Source organism: Plectropomus leopardus, chromosome 5 (assembly GCF_026936395.1).
Source record: "Plectropomus leopardus strain MGB_pleo_1.0 chromosome 5, ASM2693639v1, whole genome shotgun sequence".
NCBI lineage: Eukaryota > Metazoa > Chordata > Actinopteri > Perciformes > Serranidae > Plectropomus > Plectropomus leopardus.
Window position 1 is genome coordinate 20,536,297 of NC_142180.1, and position 18,656 is coordinate 20,554,952.

The 18,656-nt window shown below is 38.1% G+C and overlaps 1 protein-coding gene across 1 annotated transcript; it reads right to left on the reverse strand.

Moving 5' to 3' along the window:
- Positions 1-1,082: 1,082 nt before the first annotated feature.
- On the reverse strand, positions 1,083-15,906 carry vtg3 (vitellogenin 3, phosvitinless). The gene is made up of 28 exons (XM_042512631.2): positions 15,799-15,906; positions 15,154-15,174; positions 14,901-15,052; positions 13,704-13,955; positions 12,987-13,148; positions 12,742-12,890; positions 12,501-12,651; positions 12,221-12,378; positions 10,856-11,021; positions 9,714-9,839; positions 9,337-9,555; positions 8,635-8,852; positions 8,450-8,547; positions 8,251-8,375; positions 8,062-8,163; positions 7,854-7,973; positions 7,554-7,743; positions 7,342-7,429; positions 5,905-6,090; positions 5,426-5,564; positions 5,166-5,334; positions 4,351-4,460; positions 4,174-4,260; positions 3,646-3,852; positions 2,128-2,273; positions 1,781-1,919; positions 1,557-1,670; positions 1,083-1,352 (listed from the first exon to the last, which is right to left on the reverse strand). Exons 1-27 carry the CDS (start codon positions 15,836-15,838, stop codon positions 1,563-1,565), a joined length of 3,828 nt encoding a protein of 1,275 aa, XP_042368565.2. The 5' UTR covers positions 15,839-15,906; the 3' UTR covers positions 1,083-1,352; positions 1,557-1,562.
- Between the last annotated feature and the right edge of the window lie 2,750 nt (positions 15,907-18,656).

An 18,656-nucleotide genomic window follows, 5' to 3' on the forward strand; every position in this document is an offset into this window, starting at 1 on the left:
ATTTAGAGAATAATAGGACCTGTTAACAAAGACTGTTTGTTTGCCAAATTGGCTGGTGGAGCAGACAAACCTGCCAGCCGATTGGATTGTGTTTTGTGCAGTTTCCACTCCATCAATTACATATTGTAAGGAAATTAGAATTGGCAAATATAATGTTATGCAAATTGCTTTGTCTTTTTTCAGCAAGAGAAAACAGTGCTGCAAACTAAGCATCAGACAAAGTTGACACTCTTAATTAAAACAAAAGAGATTTTGTGACTTGATCTGGATTTCTTGATTTCATCAGATGATAATTGTCTTACTCAATATTATTGTGTGATATCTATTAATGAACTCAGATTTGACTTCAGTTAGTGTACTACAGTCTGTTCTCACTCAACCCAACTCATCAAGTACCACCACTTTGTCAGTGATTTTGGTTTCAGACACTCGTGCACAAAGGCAGTTGTGGTGGCAGTTGTTGACACAGCGGGTAACAACCTGTTGTGTCAAATACTATTGCTTTGTCGTTGGACATCAGCATCAGACACGAACGCACAGAGAAAACTTTCATGGTGGTATGATATGCAACAGGCAGCAGTAGTTTGTTACACTGCCAGCAACTAGCACAGTCCATAAAGAGAGGACTGGACCTGTAAAGCATGTAACAGACAGAAAATGTATATTTCCTGAAGAAACACATATTTGTTTTTAGAAAGACACAATGTATGTAACAAGCGCAAATTGACACACACCGACCCTAAACATCCAAATCTGTGGTACCTAGCTCGTCATATCATGATATGTAAGTAGTGACAAAGCCGTAATATTTGACAAATTGGTATGAGAACGGATTGTAGCTGTAATACCATGTATAAATCATTTGCTTCTAAATTATTTATCATGAAAACGGATTCTGTAACTACTGCTTTTTAATCTTCCTCGGTGCATTTTAAAGCAAGAACTGAACTGAACTGAACAAGCTGGTGATTTATTAAATGCTGTTATGGTTTTTATATTGGGAAACAGATTTAACACACGGTTTGGATGGAAAGATTTATATGGATAGAATTAGAGAAAAAACAAAACTTGCTGAAACAGGCTTTGGTGAATTCCTGTATTATGAAGATATAATATTTTGGGACATGAGTATGAATTTGCACATTTTTTTCATTGAAAGAGGGTGTTAAAATATTAACATGCTTTCAGATGAATAAATCAGGACCTTTACAGGTTATTTCCAAACTGGTGACATCTGACGGATTACTGATGCATCTTTTATGATCCTCCCTTTCATCACCGTGGTGAGATTTTGGTTGCGCCGTTACCACTGAAAAGAGGCATCTGGCTCCCATCTGGGCTTTGTTGTCTTTCTGCAGCACAAAACATATTTTAAAAAGCAAGCAAAAAAAAAAGGCACAGCTCTTTCCTTGTTTTTGCTCATCTGCTTTGCATGAAATCTCTCAGCACAATCCACCACCCCACACAAAGACAGAAATGTGAAATATTCAAAAAGACACAGAAAATTAGTATGAACATCCAATTAAGCTTAATCAAACTGGTTTTATGGAGCTCACATGTTTTTATGCGCGTCCAAAGCTGGGTATTGTCGTGTTTATGATGTCGTGTGGAAGCTCCTGAAAAATGGTGGATGGCAGTGGGACTGGAATAGCCTGGCGGTAGACTGTATACTAATGACAAGACAGAATAAAAGATACATGTAAATACAGCAGTCAATATACAATGCAAGGATTTGTAAGTTTTGCATAAAAATGTAGGTTGTGAATGTTTCCTCCAATACCTCTGGGAATTTAATCTTCACATCGACGCTGTCTGCTGAGGCGGCAACAACTGATGCAGAAACCTCCTGCTTGGCATTTCTCTCATGCTGCTGGTTGAAGCCGAGAAGTAAAGCCATGCCTGGGATGTAGCTTTCAATTCTGGCAAAGGTTAAAAAAAAGCTCCTTTAACAACAAATGCCAGTATGTGTCATAATCGTAAACACAGAGTATTTTTCCACCATGCTCCGTAAAGCAAAGTGAGTGAATCAAAGTCACCCTTCACTTTCTTCTTCAGCTCACTCTCCTCATCCTCCTCACATTTTATCCTCCTTGATACAAAAATCACCTTTATCCCGGTGAGACTCACCTTCTGCCCGTCTCTGTCATGCTCTCAGGGATCTTGGTCCAGTGTACTTTGGCCTTGAGTGTTGGCTTGGAGCCAGGCAGATGTGCAGTTGCATATCTCATTGACATTTCATAGGACTGACATTCAGCTCCCCATCTAATGTGTGCCTAGAACAAACACAAGAGATCAATCATGAAGGGAGTCTCTGCAAATAAAAGACTTGGCTTCGGCCTTGTTGTCCAACATAGTAAAATACCTTAAACTGACCATAGGTAGGATGTTTAATGTAGAAATTTAACCATCATACAGTGTGTTTGTAGACGGCGTATTTAAACAGAAGTATGGGGCTAAATATATATACTAACACCAGACAATGTTATCTTTTTTATGTTTTTTGATGCTATGAAAATTCATAAAAGGCATTATGCAGACACTTACAATGCTGCCATGAGAACGATATTATGCATAGCACAATTTCATTGCACTAGTCATATGATTATTGGCTTAAATGTTTTCCACTAACACGCAGTGAGGAGGAACCTTAACAGAGAACAGGTAAAAAGTTGCATACTGTAATACATGTCAGATGTGAAAAACTGTCAGGGAATGTGTTGTAAAAAAATAAAAACAAAAAAGAAAGTTAAAATAAATCAAACAATAATTACATTACAATAATTCTATAATATAATTTAAAATATGTAAAATGATAATGATTTTTCTATTTTTTTCCCTAGACATTTTCCCTAGCTTTTTAAAGATAATTTTCTAAATCTACTATTTTTTTTCAATCTGTGTAACATTTCTTACCATGTTGCTCGTTGCCTTTTTTCTCAAGTTTTTGAAAGAAATCGTACCAATCAGGCTTCAAAGGTTTATACTTGCGAAAGGTGTCTGAAAGCAGCACTAAAAAGGGGATGTTGCTCCAGGTGTCCATATTTAGCAGCCCTTCTTGCCAAAATAGGGTTGGGAAAAATACAGACTTTTTTAACATGAACTGCTTTATTCAGTGTTTTTACTGGTTTTAATTACTGGGTCTAATTGTTTTGGAGAGAAAGAGACCTCTGTGGATAACTCAGCTTCTGGTAAAAGGCTCCTGAAGGTCTGCATCTTGAGTTATCTGAGAAAAAAGGTGAGCAGTGAATAAAGCAGCCCCCTTTGCCAAAAAGCAGTGAGGAAAAACATGAACTGCTTTATTCAGTGTTTCTACCGGTTTTAATCACTTGGTCCATTTGTTTTGGCGAGGAGGAAACCTTTGAGGATCATTTGGTTTTGTTCCCAGAAAAACCTCCTGAACGATGAATGCTGAAGGAATCCTAACTGAGAGTTCATACTTGGCACATGGGAGAAATTGCAGCTGGTTGAAATCAACAATCCTACCCACTAGGTGCTACTAAGCCCTACAAACTGCTCCCTTAAATGTTTTCAAAGGTTAAGCTCACAATTATTTACTATTATTTTGGTCTTCTCTGGTAGATAAATGGTAATAGTATGCGCTAACAGCAATTATATTTTTTAATTTCCTGCATTTTTTATATCTACCTTTCCCTCAACATGGGCATCCACAGTGGTGTCGACGCACATCTTCCAGTTGGTGTCTTCCCCGACCTGGGACACGATCAGCTGGGCGTTCTCAGTGTTTGCCTCAGGCGTGTAGTAGAAGGCTGCATCGTAACCCTCGGGCTTCTGGTTGCCACTCAAAGCAAAGGCTTTGATATTGAACACAGCTTCAGGTGTTGAGTCCAAGCCCTATTGAATGAGATAGAGAGCAGACCAGAAGACTAGTTTGGTGCACGTCATGTCCAATATGTGCAGTACTAATCTCATGTTGTGTGGACCCAAGCAACTTTTATCTGTATTAACTGTATATTTCAGATGAACACCACTTTGTTTGTGTTTTTATGCGCACAAAAAGCTGTGATCTTAACGTGGACTGCTTTTTTATGGTGATGGGATCATAAATCACAAGCACAGCTTAAACATTTTACATGATAACTGCTCTGTTCAAACTGCCTATTTTTTGCAGTGGAACATTTTTTGTGTCTCTCTGGCGAGCTTTGTTCAGCATACCTCCACTACGCTGTCACGACGGCTGCGATGAGATTCTCTGCTGCTTGAGGCTGAATCAGAGGTCAGACTTACTCGCTGGGTAGCTTCCTGTAAACAAATCAAGCAACAGGAGAACCTGAATGGATAAAACACCAGAGCAGGTGCTCAGATAATAACATTGCAAGGGTAGCCAGATACCTTGGAAAGCCTCTTCAGAGTTTCAAGCAGTTGGCGTGTGCTCGTTGGTTGTGTGCTTGGGCCAGCATTTACCTCAAAGTGGATTTTGTCAACAGCTTTGATTGCCTGTGCTAATAAAAGTGCAAATTCTATGTTAGCGAAGAGTGAAGAAAGAAACGTACACAGGCGACAAAAATACACTCTTATGCAATCCAATTTTTACTGTGAGCAGTTCATCATAGAGCTGTTTTAGTTTAATAATTATGCAAAAGATTAGTTGCCTCAGGTGGTTTTAGTTGCTGCAGTGATGTAAACGTTTACTCCAGGGCATATCAAGACACCGTGACATTCTGACCCTAATCTGTAAGAGCTGTATTGTGTCTCATAAAACTTTATGAGGTTTAAGAGGTTGATTTCAACTGACTTCTAACATGACTTACTTTTTTTTTTTTCTTTTTAAGATTTTTTTGGGGCTTTTATTGCCTTTAATGGACAGTGCAGTTTAAGCTTGAAAGGGGAAGAGACAGGGGGGCAACTTGCAGCAAAAGGTCAAGGCTGGAATTGAACCTGCAGCCGCTGCAGCAAGGACACAACCTCTGTATATGGGGCACTACTATATCCACTGAGCCACCAGGCGCCCCTAAAATGACTTATTTGACCAACCCAAAAATGACAGATATCAGTGTTGTATTTGCCGCAATTTCATGCACGTCCTTAACATCATGAAATGGTCGCAGTTCGTTCCTATTTGTTACATTCTTGCGGTTGTGAGTCAGATTGTGTTGTTGTTTCTGACCGCAAAGTACTGCATGATGTAATGGACTTGTTGTGCACACCTGGGACTATTTTGAATGCCATTCGGGTGTATCCCAAGAAATAGTACAGGGGGTATTCCTCGTGATAATACTCTCTCCTCAACTCAGACTCCACACACAGACCAGCTCCATAGATGTTACTCTCAGCACACATTTTGGAAATCGGATGCCAGGCTTTTGGTGTCCGGATCTGTTGGATTGGATAAAAATCACAAAGATTGAGTTTTAAATCTAGATTAGTTTAACTCCAGCAGTAAACTTCTGAAAGGTGTTGACTGTACCGGATCTGGCTCAGGCCTCACGACTGCAGGGTTCATGTTGGTGACTTCATCATTGGAATCCATGGCGGTGGGCATTATCGGAGTAATTTTAGCTGAAGCTGGTTCTTCAATGTTCCTGGAGACTGCGTACACATTGGAGCTGTTGGTTGTAAAGGAAAACATGGCACATTGGCTGCATTGTGGATAGCATGTCCACAACTTAGAGCACAATTACATGTATTGATTTCAATTCTTTGAAAAATGTTGATAATTTTTGAGTCAGTAAATTAGTAAGGGGCCTATTTCAAGGCTCTTACTCCAGTACAGGAAAGGCAAGAGTTGGGATGTAAAACAGAAGCTTGGTCTTGATGTGCTGCTCTTGCCATTTAGCATGGAGGAACCATAATACAACTGACGAACAATAAGTGCTTTCTGGAATTTATGAATTAAATTAGAATTTTGATTCATAAGAAACCATTTTCACCACTCTGAAAACATACCTGAGTGAGAGGAGTTCAGTCTCTTTTTTCAGTGAAGGGATGTCGAGTTCAAATTTCCTTTCTCTGATGTTGATCTTTGCGGCAAAATTCCACGGAATAGCAATCGGCATTTTGCTCTTAAACTCGGAACCGCACTGGAACAGCTCTGTGTTGATCCCGTAGTAAACCCAGAAATCCTTTGTGAAACTAAAAAAGAAGACATTAATTCAACAGCTGTAACCCTACAGTATAGATAAAACTTGTACACAAAGCAGGGCTACACAGTGTGCAAAACATTATTTTGACATATACTGTGATTGTGATACGATTCCCAATTTTAATGGGAATGGTAATTTTTTGCAATTGATTGTCACTGAAAAAAAAAGATGGAAATGGTGATAATGTGATTTTTGCTGGGATCTGTACCAAACATGCATGTTCCCTTATGTCTGGAATATGATTTGTAGGCCGAGGCATCTCTGTAGCACTACAGTGCTTCATTTTTAAGAGTATGTTGTGATACATCTTGCCTTTATCAAAAACTTGTAGGTCCTGTAGTTTAGATATTGGCCTTATTGAGATATCATTAATATATCAATTAATGGTGCAGCCCTAACACATAGCAATTTTATATGCTTTTTATGATGACATCTTAATGAGATAATTTATTAAGAGTTTTTATTAGTTTTTCTGAAGTGGGTTAGTTTAACTTTAAATACAAGTTAACTGACAGTAAAAGTTTTTTAAATCAGTCATGACTGTGTAACACAACTTGCACATTACTGTAATTTGTTCACATTCATATAATGCTAAAACCTAACTCAACTAATATAATGTAACAATACATAACAGTTACTGTATCAATAACAGCAAAATACATTTTGAGTAAGGATCAATGATTGTTTCACTAACTCAGCAGAGACTCAGCAGAAAGACATTTTTCCATTATCTGTTTAGAAGCAGGAGCTGCTGGCCCACCACTGCCCGGATCAGTTAGTTTGTTTGTGCTTTTGTGTGACTGTGGCATTAAAAAAGGTCAGTTCACCAAAGTCACACAATAACACAAGTTAACTAACTGATTGAGGCAGCGGTAGCAGAATCTGTGTTCAACAAGGCAAAACGTCTGAAACTGAAACTGAAGCCGCAGACAGCGTTCCCATTGGAATGAGCTCACTAACGAAAAAGTAAAGCACTTAAAATGCTTTCAGTATAGTATTCACTTAAAGGGATAGCTCAGATTTTGGCATGGGGTTATATCAGGTACTAGTCAATGTATTACACATAGTAAATGTGGCTCTGCATGCCCGCAGTTTGAAGAAGCAGGCAGAAGCGACACAGAAGCTAAACAACGTCCTGTTGTGGATAAGGATCAGCAAGAAAAAGTATTATATTCACCTGAAAAAAAGTCCCACCTAAAACAGAATCAATGTGAGTTTAACATGATGGTAAATATTTTACCCAATAAAACCATCACTCTCCAGTGAAATTTCAGAAGTCAACAGCTGTCCAAGATGTTCAGTCAGTGGTGGATCTACTGCGGCCTTGGCTGCATAGGGGGAAAAAAGGACTTTTATAATGGTTGACATGAAATAAAATAAATGGTTTTAGCCATTAAGCAGTACTAATTTGATTTGAAAAGCTTTCGTATTCTGTAGGATTTAACTCCTCACCATTTACAGTGATCCCATTGATGGTTTCATAATATTTGCTAATCTCCAGCGGGAGACCCAGGGTGGTAGCTTGGAAGTAGCGAACCTCAAAGATTAGGAATGGCTTTGTCCGATGCCATGACACTCCGCTCTTTAGATTCTCAATCGCAGCCCACAGAGGGCTCTCTTTTCCTGCTGACGGACTGAGAGCCTGCAAGCAGGATCATAGGCTAGCAGCATGTAATAGGCTTTGTACACACATGGTGCTTTTTGTTGACTGAGCTTAGACATAAATGAGAGTTTTCTCAGTTATTCTCTCACCCTGATGAGGTCCTGAATGGTTTCTTTGTGAAGATCAGCAAAGAACCATTCTTGTCCAGAGGCGCGTGAATAAGCAGACAGTACAGTCTTGTCATTGGGCAAAATTTCCCAGTTTTGAAGCTGAAAATGGCGCAGCACAACAAATAGCTGAAACATCATAGTACAGTTATGATTTTGCTTTAAAGTCTCAATTATATAGCACACTCACCATATTTAGAATAGCCTGAAAGTCACTGAAACTAAGGTCTCCCTTAAAACTAGGGATAATGGCACCAAGCAGCTCCTGAAGTCCTTCAGCACGGATACCCAGCTGGAGCATAAAAAGAAAAGATGATTATCATTCACAATTGAGAAGACACTTAAATTTAAGTGAGAGTCTCAGTGTATCACGCTGTACCTCCAGTAGCTGCAGAATTCTACCAATGAAGTAGAATTTCCCTTTCATCAGGATTTCAGTGGGAAAGATGCTTGTTGCACTTCTCAGCATAAAGACTTCTGTAGCTGTACCAATCAGGAAATCATCTGTATGGGGGAAAAAAAAGCAAATTGTCATGTAACAGTTTTAGAGAAATCCAAGCATCTGTATTTGAGCATACCATTAAACCAGTCCATGTGCACTGCTTTGCTGTAGTGATAGCTGAGACGACCGTATTTAGGGGCCAGGATTTTCATGGCTACGTTGCAGGCAGTTGAGCTATTGTAGAGAACACAAAAATAGACTGAAAAACTATGGAAATCATATGATATGAACAATAACACCCAATTGCATTGTTTTGCTCACAGGAAGTGGTTGTTGGGAGTACTGGATCTGGCAAAGCTTCTCAAGTAAGAGTATGCAAAACTGACAATATGGAGGTCTTTTTCCTCCTGTAGATGTGCAGTCACTGTGGACACCAGCGCCATCGAGGGTTTAGTGTCAAACAGGATCATGAAGGCTAGCATGCGTATCTCAGAAGGAAGGTTCTTCTGCAGGAACAGTCTCATGGTGATGTCTTGGATCTGAAAAAACACAAGTATTATAATGACTAGCAGCTCAGAAACACAGCACATTCAACCACCCACTGTTCTGAATTTCTGCTCTGTTCCAGCACTGTTTCCATTATTTTCTGAAGCGATGATGAACTTTATAAAGGGAGATTACTGTTCATGTTGAAGATATAAATACAGAGATAATTGTGTACCTCCACAATGTAAAGATAATGTGACAATAGCATGGATCAGACTTGGCATTTTCACATGATTGTTAAAAACTATTCTTACCTTCCACAATGACGAAGATTAAATTCAAGGATAAGAATAACCGGCTGTTTTGTTTTAATGCATAGCCAGTCTGAATTTGACATTATCAGAAAATTACATTTTCAACTCGACCATAAAACACAGAGCATGCAATTACAATGAATATGAGATAGCTTTATATAAAAACCTAGCATATAGCTGTGATAAATCTTAAAAGGATTATTTTATTTCTGCATGTAGTTACACTGTGAGGGTCTCTGGCAGCGATGAGTCTCATAGACTGCACAGCGGCACTCAGAACACGAGGCGGCAGATCCACAGGGTTGGCAGCAACTCCAGGGAGGAAGCGCATGATTGTTTTAATGCTGCCTGGATGACCTGCATTCCCCAGAGCTTTCAGAGCGATGACCATGTCTTCCTCCTTGCCATTCTTCAGACTTTCCATGGCCATGTCCAGCAGTGGCTAGTACAGACATACATACATGCAGTCAGTTGTTACAAATACATAATGATATTGCATACAGATAATTTGTTGATGATGTGACACAGACTTCTTGTTCTTATAACATTGCAAGTGTACTTATGGTACAAAGCAAAGAAATATATACTCTGTGTGATTACCTGAACAGCAGCTACTGGACAAGGTGTGTAATAGGCACAGTGCTTGTATACCAGAGAGCCGTAGGAAAGCACCACAGTGTGCCACAGATAGATACTGGATTTACTAAAGGGCATGGTCAGGAACATCTGTGGAAAAGAGAGAGATATTTTGTTATGACCTGGTATGATTGCTTGGTTCTTCAATATGCAAACAGTTTTTTCGTCTGTGTGCAATTTAGTTGGATTCCATTTATTGCCAAGATAGCCTCCATGATCTCCAATGAGTTTTCAAAACTCCTCCTAACATTTTGTTTTTATTTGTCCGAATTCTCTAGCGTCTAAAGAAATGTAAGTTATACTGCTTTGCATAGACGACACAGTGTCTCCTTTAATGGGGAGTCAGACAGCAGCTCTGCAGCTCTGCTCTGCTCTCTGCTATGTTAACATTTTAGAACACGTAATGAATATTTCCCTTTAGTAATGACACATTATTTCATCCATTCCCCAACCCATCCATGCATCCCTGTGTGTGATAGGCAGTGTGTGTGTGTTGCCTCTATTGTGTCTATCTATAATCTCTAATTAAAAATACTGTGCCATTGACTTTAGAGCAGGCTTTTGTAGGTTAATGGCACAATCACTTTCTGCTGCCTCTTGAATAGCAGTCCGCCAGCAATGGGCTTAACCACACCTCATATAAAGACCTACATGCTCATGTGGGCACAGACGGGTGCAAGTGCATTTACCATTTAACACAACATGGGTGGAAAATGGCTTCATAAGAAACCATGGCTGTGAAAATGACAACTGCATTGGTCTGAAACTAGCTATGACCGCTGCGCGGTGCTCGAGCTTCTTTGTGCTATTTGTAAGATATGGCCCACAGTGTGTGCATAGTTGTTTGTTTGTCTCTGAACAAAATATTTTACAAAACTGGCTACACACCAGGCAAGCCAACCTAATTTGTCCCCAAGCATTACTGGTCCTGTTTTGTCTCGATAATGCTTTGTGCTTCTTGCAGTGGCATTTCTATCCAGCAGTACAGATAAATACTATGATTAGTATATTCAAGTATATCCTCGTGTTGAACACCAGTGGGTGTATAGGAAGTATCGGACACAAAACAAGACTGTATGAAAAAAGAAGCGTCAATGTTAACTCACTTTAGCCATCTCAACCAGATCAGGAATAGCCTGGAGATGGTTCATCGACAGCAAAAGGGTTTGCAGAGCTTCAGTCGTAGACACGTCTTCAGCCTGGAACCTCGCTTCCAGGAAATTAAGGATTCTGGCATCGTTGACTTCAACAACCATGTCCAAAAACCAGCGTCTAATAATTCATGAAAGGGGAGAGAATGGATTAAAACAGACAATACTACTAAAAATCCTACTTCAAAAGAATTCAGGGAGAAAAATGAAAAGATGAAAGTGTGAAGGACCAGTTCAGACGTTGTGTTTAAATGCACTTGTACAGGATGAAATAAAAAGTGTCAGTTACTGCCTTGATCTTAATGAGCTGGGAAAGCGGTCTTTCAGCCATCATCTTTCTGTCATGATGCCTCACACGATAATAAATCACTCATCGATGGTAACGTGCTAGACTACATCCCTGCTGAACTAAGTGGGATGATGTCCTTCAGTTAGCTATTCAGCTGAGTGAATCAGTATCAGATTTGAGAGATGGCCTCGGACTACTTTGTATAAAACTACAATGAAAAGTTTGGTTAGAGGTTATCTATGAAGGAGTTTCACATTCAAACATTCCTGCAGGTGTTCTCACTGAGTAAAAGGACACGCTGAATAAAATATTTTTTGAATTAATACCTTTGTAGCATGAATGAAAGATATTAGTTCAGTTAAAAAGATATATAAAGAAAAAACTGCTTGCTACAACGGGCAACCATGCAATGCTGTCCAAAACAGTCACTAGCAAATGTTTTCATAATCATAAATAAACTTCACAATTTGCCATTTTTATCACTACTAGTTCCAATATTACTGTGCTCTGCAGTTCAGTGTGTGGTTTGTGCCAGCAAACTGCTGTGGGCAGAAAAACTAGAATGTAACAAGTGTTATTTAGGCTATATCAATTGTCAGTTATAGATTTTGTAAAATGTTAGAGTGTTAGTCCTAAAAAAGATTTAGAAAAAAGTCATTGTGTGTGCACTCATCATCTGCGAGCAATCAAAACTTTGAGAACACCTGATCGAAGATTATTTTTCAAAATGCTCTGAAACTCTGAAATGATCAGTTAAACTGTTCAAGTTTCTCAAATTTGTTTTTCTTTCCCCATTCCCCCTCAAAGTTGGGTAACAAAAGGTGTCAATTAAATATTTGAGGGTTTGTGGTGTTTTTTAATTTTTCTGAATGGGGTACAACTATCTTAATGGACAGTAGTGACATTAGTTGTTTTTTTCTTTTTTTAATTGTTTTGAATTTTCTGGGGTGTTTTTTTAGGGAACTGAATACTTCCTCCACCACTGATTTCTATTCACAGCTGGAGATGCTGGATAATAACCAAGTACTCACCTGTGCTCTTCATTTCCTGCCAGTTGCTTCCACATAGCTTCTAATCCTTCATAAGGCATCGCTCGCAGAAGCTGATACAGCTTTATACTATCCTCTGTTGTTGCACTGTCAATCTGGTAGCGATTAACCTCAGCCATATGCTTGACCAACTCAATAGCCTGTAAAGAGGAACAGAGAGAACAGCTCTGAATGCTTATTTAATCGCTTCCATTTCTATATTTAATTTAACTTGCTGCTTCCTGTTCATATTACATATAAAGCCGCAGTATACGGTTATTACCTTTGGCACTGGGTCATCCAGGTTCTGCATTATGATGGGGACATTAACTTGTGTGTTGACAAACTTGTAAATAAGGTTGCCCTTGCTTTCCATTGGCCCAAATGTGACAGCTCTCGCTGTGTCACTCACGCCGAGCAGCACCATTTCCTTCCTGCAGGAGAAGTTATTTAAAAGACTATTTGTACAGCAGAAGAGCATTATGGGTGAGCGGGCGTGTTGTGCAGATATTTCCTTGTCTTACATTGCTTGCATCTTGAAAGTGCCGCCCTTCACGTTGAAGGGACTGAAGTGCTGCTGCTCCAGGCCATGAGCTCTGGTAATGAGGCCTCCCTCGGCTCTTGGCTGGACTGTGTAAACATATCTCACTGTTGAAATGACCGATTCCCCTCTCTAGATTGGAGGACACACAAACAAAAATAGCTCTGACTTTGGTCTGCTTCATTTATAATTGTGGAACCAGATGCATCTGCAGGGATATGAGCAGACCTGTTTGGCGACTTGGTCGAGCACAGCGGTAGCCATTCCCCTGTATATGGCTGCTTTCTCCCTGCAGTTTGTGACATCCACTACCTGAGTAATGGTCATGTCCTTCGTTTCCTCGTTTTCTTCAATAGCATAGTTACTCTGACACTTGCCATGGATGCCAATCTACAAACAAAATGATAGTTTTTGTTTAATTACATTTGTACTGATATTGATGGTGTGGCGGAATAATAATAATAACAACAACAATGATGATAATGATAAGCAGGATCAAGACAGAATAAAAAGATAAAAGATAACGTCACATAAAAGCAAGTCTATAAAAAATGGTTTTGAGAAGTGATCAAAGAAGTCACTGATTCTGCGAACCTTATTTCCACAGGCGGGTCATTCCAAAGCCGAGGGGCCCTGATGGGTAAAAAGCACGGTCTCATTTAGTTTTAAGCCTCGTCTTCAGAACAACTAAAAGGCCCCCACCTGAGGATCTAAGGCTGTAAACTGGCTCATAAGGGGTCAGCATTTCTGTTATGTAGCTTGGGGCCAGATTCAGATGAGCTTTTAAAGTGACCAGCAAAGTCTTAAAATCAGTTCTAAAACAAACAAGGAGCCAATGGAGAAAAGCCAGGATTGGGCTGATGAGATGTCGTCCGTTACAACCTGTGCGAAGCGGAGCTGCTGCATTTTAAAGCGATGTTAGTTTGTCTGTTAGTAGTAACTCACCTCTTCAAGCTCATAGATCCTCTGTGTGGTCTTCACAGTCACTTGGAAAAAACCCAGTATTCCTCTCACAATGTTGACGATGGTGTCAGAAACCTCAGCAGCAGCTCGGATGTTACTAACATGTCCACCAGCATAGTCAAACATGAAGGGTTTGATGAGCTGGGTAGCAATACGCTGGGTGAGTTTTGGAGAGGTATTAAAGCTGTTTTTCCCTGGGAAGCCATTGAACTCCGCAAAGGCCAAATCTGAAACCTGTGAACCAAAGATGGAAATAAGAAGTTTTACTGCTCATGTGACACATTCATGATTATTTGTAGAAAACTCTAATTTTCAGATGACACACAGGTGACATCTGTAAGCTTAAAGATGTGGACAAGAAACTCAAATGTGTCTGTACAATTTTACTGGATTTTTAAGGCTTACTCTACTGTAATTCCAACAGCATTTGAACATAGCATCTGCTTACGACTAAAAGATTTCAAAAAAGTGTTGGACGACATATTAATACGTTGGGGGCTTAGCCCAGACCTCTGGATCAAAGGCTTTTTTCATTATCAGGGACTGTTCATTATTTATGAGAGGGGAGGGGTGGTGCAGAAAGAGGGGGGCCCATGTCAAATAATTCTTAAACACTGGGGAAGGGCTTAATTTTTTAATTTTGGCTTTGGGAGGGGCATTCACCATTCAGTTGCAGCATTTAAAAGGGTAGGTCGTGTTTTCTTCATAAGTTTTGGTTACTTTTTTTTTTCCTTTAAAAAAAACCAAACAGCCAACTCCTTCCTCTGATAAATGAATCATTTTATGAAACCTTCGGGCTGAGGCCTAATGATGCCACTTGTATGCCTGTATTTGTAACAAACAATCTCTGAGCTGATTTCAAGGCAGTTTTATAAAGCATGTCAGAAGTTTAGACTCATGAGGTGGTTTACAAAGAACTCCCCCTTACATTTACAGCATGAAAAGTTATTTTTGGGGCAATTAGAGGCTATGTAAACTTTCAACAGATAAATGACAAATAAAATATGCACTGGCAATTACTTCAATTGATTCACTCATGAGAAATAAGATATAATATCTAATAATATGATATATAATATAATAAGATTATAATATTAAACAGTTAACTATCTGTTTATGCTACACCACTCATTTATAGTTTTTCTGAGAATTTTGTAATGCAGTCTATGGTAATCTTACCTGGAGGATGAATGTTTGTTCAGACATACCAACAATTTTGATCTTGCTTGTCATCCTCACACCAGACTCAGCAAGGTTTGGCATGCCGAGGCCAAAATTAACCACGCCTTCATATCTGTACTCATAGGTTTTCTTCGGGTTCAGGCCAGGCTCTGGAATATGTTTCCAGAATGAAATGTTATTTCACTTCTTCCTTATGGAGCATTTTTGAAAAAAAAATTTTATTGTTATGATGATTCCAAAAAAGACTCACCGTAGCGGACACTCTGACATGCTAGAAGAATAGAAATCAAACAGTGTCGGCATGAGAACGTTTGTGAACACATTAGCACATTTTTAATTGATTTTTTTTACATATGATCTGAAATCCAGAGGACAACATTTTAAAGTGGGAACACTAATTTTCAACTAGATCCCAAGATGTTAAAAGACAGAACCAAGACATGTAACAACAGCAAAAACAACAAAACAATAGGGAAAAACAACATGAAAACAAACAAAAACAATCAGTGTAAACTGTGTAAACTATACCAAAAAATAAAAATCCAGATGAATACATCTAAATACAACAAAAACAGTTTGATGGCTAAAGTAGAAATCAGTGGACTTCATAAAGGATACCTGTAATTAACTCTAAAAGTCACTCGTGATTGACCAACTGCAAGTAAATTAATGTACTATAGATAGATATAGATTAATATATTTTCCTTTCCTGGTATCTTTGAAAATTATATTTCTCATTTAATAGTGGAATACATAAATATTACAAAAGATAATATAATCAAACTGAAGATGTCATTTGCAAAATCTAAGAAATTAAAGTTTCTGAATCCCAAGGCAGGGTTGTGATACTCTTCTAAAAAGTAAAAATAATATTAATGAATCAATAATGACTCACCGGCCAGGGCCACAAGGCAGCAGAAGAGGAGCCCCCGCATGTTGAAACTGAGGAGGTGGGGCTAATATTTCAGGCTCACTCTTTTTATATACCAGTGTGGGTTTCGATTGGGGAAAATGGTTGCACTGAGAGCTTTTGATCAGGACAGAGGTCCTGTTCAGACAACCAACTGATTTAAAGTAAACACACACTCGAGCCATGTTGACCTGTGACATTGTCAGAGCAACACGAGTACTTTGTACAATTACTGTCTCAATAATGTCATGAAAAATAAATGGGCTGTTGTGATAGTCTAGATTTTTTTCAACTTTTTGATTGTACTTTAAAATTTAGAAGGTAGTGCTTTCTTTCTCGAATGAGCACACAATGTGGTGGAAGAAATATTTTGATCCGTAACTTAAGTATGTCCTGCATTCTTAACCTTATGTTACTTAACCTTAACCTTAAGTATGTTAGTATTATCAGCAAAATCTACTTAAAGCGTCTCGTAAAAGTACTCGTTATGCAAAAAAAAATAGTCCCTGTCAGCGTTTTATTGTTATATATTTTATAATTGGGTTAATATTGAAGCTGCATCTGCATGTTGCATTTTACTGCTTTAGTTTGTTCCAATTTTAGCCCCTTTACATACTGTTGGGTAGTTTAATATACAGCAATGCATCATATTCTGTTAGAACATCATATGTTTGTAGCATGGCTGTCCTGTAAGAAACATGTGTCTCTAAATAGTCAGAAAAACAGCCCTTTGTTTCATCCTTGTGACAATGCATTTTCTGTTTTTTAAAGAGTTTATGGAAGACCACATTTACTTGGCATTGTTGTTGGTCTTTTATTTTCAAGTAGAGCAGCCCAGATTATTATTGTTATATTGTGGTGTGGACTCAAATGTAGCAGATTTGTCAGCTTCATTCTGTGATCTTCAGCATGGTAAAACAAAAATAGGTTTCAAGATTAGTAATGCTGTTTACACCAAACTCCTAGCCACTTATATAATTTAAAAATAGTAACATCAGACAATTTTTGCCTGTCTTTAGGCAGCAGGAGTGAAAATTAGTCATCCTCAACATTTGTTGTGATATGATTTAGAATGATGAAGATAGCTAGAGAAAAATTAGATAAAAAAAGAAGAGAATGTGGCTTGTACAGGGTGTTATTTTTCTCCTTGACAGCTGTATTTTTCACAAATGATGTAAAAAATTTTAGGCATTTCATTATCTCAAATGGCTCGAAAAATAGTTCATATAGCTATAGTAACACTCATTTCTTTAGTTTTGTGATGTTGTTAGGCCTCTACCTCTGAGGCTTCAGACCTGAATATATATTTCAAAAGTAAAAATAGGCCCTATAATTAATAAAAAATAAAATAAATTAAAAAGCTCTGGATCTAATAATCTGTTATTATGATATTGCTGATATAGATTAAAAAATAATTTTAATATAAACTATTTGTGCAACTCTAGTTAATGTATTTTAATGATAATACTAAACTGTATTTGTATAGCACCTTTCATACAAGAAATTGAGCCCAACATGCTTTACAAGACAGAAATTAAAGTACATTCACCAAGTGCTTCACATCAAAACACATAGAGGACAAAAAGACATAATAAAACCTGCATGTAAAAATAAAATAAGATCAGAATAGAATAGAATACATAGAGTGCATCTTCAGATGGATAAAACTCACTTGATAATACTAGTAAAAGTAAGATAAAAGTAGGATAAAAATTGATGCACAGATTGCATAACATAAAATGGAAAATTAAATGAATTAAATAAAACCCACTGACATTAATAATAAAAATAAGTTTAAAATAGAATATATATAATGCATAAAATTAAGGAAAATATAACATCTTAAAGATGTGCAGCAGTACACAAGTGCAAAGCAAAATGCAGAGCAGCTAAGTTAGAGCTAGTTAAAGGCTAAATTGAAAAGATACATTTTTAAGTTGTCTTTTAAAAATATTTAGCGAGCTGGCTTCTCTGATATCTATAGGCAATGTGTTCCACAGCTTTGGGGCGTACCTGACAAACACTGCATCCTCATTTTTCTTTTGGCAATGATAAAAGTTGTAAAATATTCTGTTTCTTTTAGTAATACTAAAAAAACCTAATTCAAATTAATCTTAAAAGTAAAAAAAAAAAAAGAAACAAACATTTTTTAGGGTATCTAAGATGCCAATGTGCCACAAAAAGCATAAAAATAGAGCTTGCTCATCAAAAAAAAATAAAAAATCAGGGAGAGGGTCCCCACACAGATGCATGTCCGCACATTCTGGATACGACCATGCTTCAGTTTATTCCAAACACTCAAAATCCGCACGTCCGTAGATATGGTAGATATGGTTTTCAGTCTCCAGGAAGGGGATGAAAGAAAGTCATTAAAGTTGTTTAAATTTGCCTCTGAGGTGCAGTGGAGTGAAAGTATAAAGTTGAATAAAATGGAAATACAAGTGCAAATACAAGTACCTTGAATTTCCACAGTACTCAAGTACTCCACAGTACACTACACAGAATTGGAATTTGGCTTATTTTGAGTATTAAAAAAACCATAAAAGCTCATTTTTAATTAGTCAGAAAATAAGGTAATCAAGTTTTTCACAGCTGAATGAAGGATAAACTCAGTGGGATCGGCCTCTACTCCCTCAGTGAAACGCAGCCGCTGGGAGAGAAGGCAGAACAGATGCAGGCTGCTGTACTCTTTTACTTCTTGAATATCTGTCGCAACTCCTGGTCTTAAATTGTATATACCGTCCCCTGGCATCACAAAGCTCTCCTTCTGGATACAACAAAGTCAAACAGTGTGGTGAATTGCTGCTCTTCATGCCAATTTTACAATGTGCTGCAGCCTAAAG

Excerpts from the sequence above, each read along its gene's own strand:
- vtg3 (XM_042512631.2), bottom strand. The coding sequence starts at position 15,838 with ATGCGGGGGCTCCTCTTCTGCTGCCTTGTGGCCCTGGCCG. Across the intron at positions 4,461-5,165 it reads GGCATTCAAAATAGTCCCAG|CACAGGCAATCAAAGCTGTT; the intron begins GTGTGCACAACA and ends CACTTTTATTAG. Across the intron at positions 4,261-4,350 it reads CTCTGAAGAGGCTTTCCAAG|GAAGCTACCCAGCGAGTAAG; the intron begins GTATCTGGCTAC and ends ATTTGTTTACAG.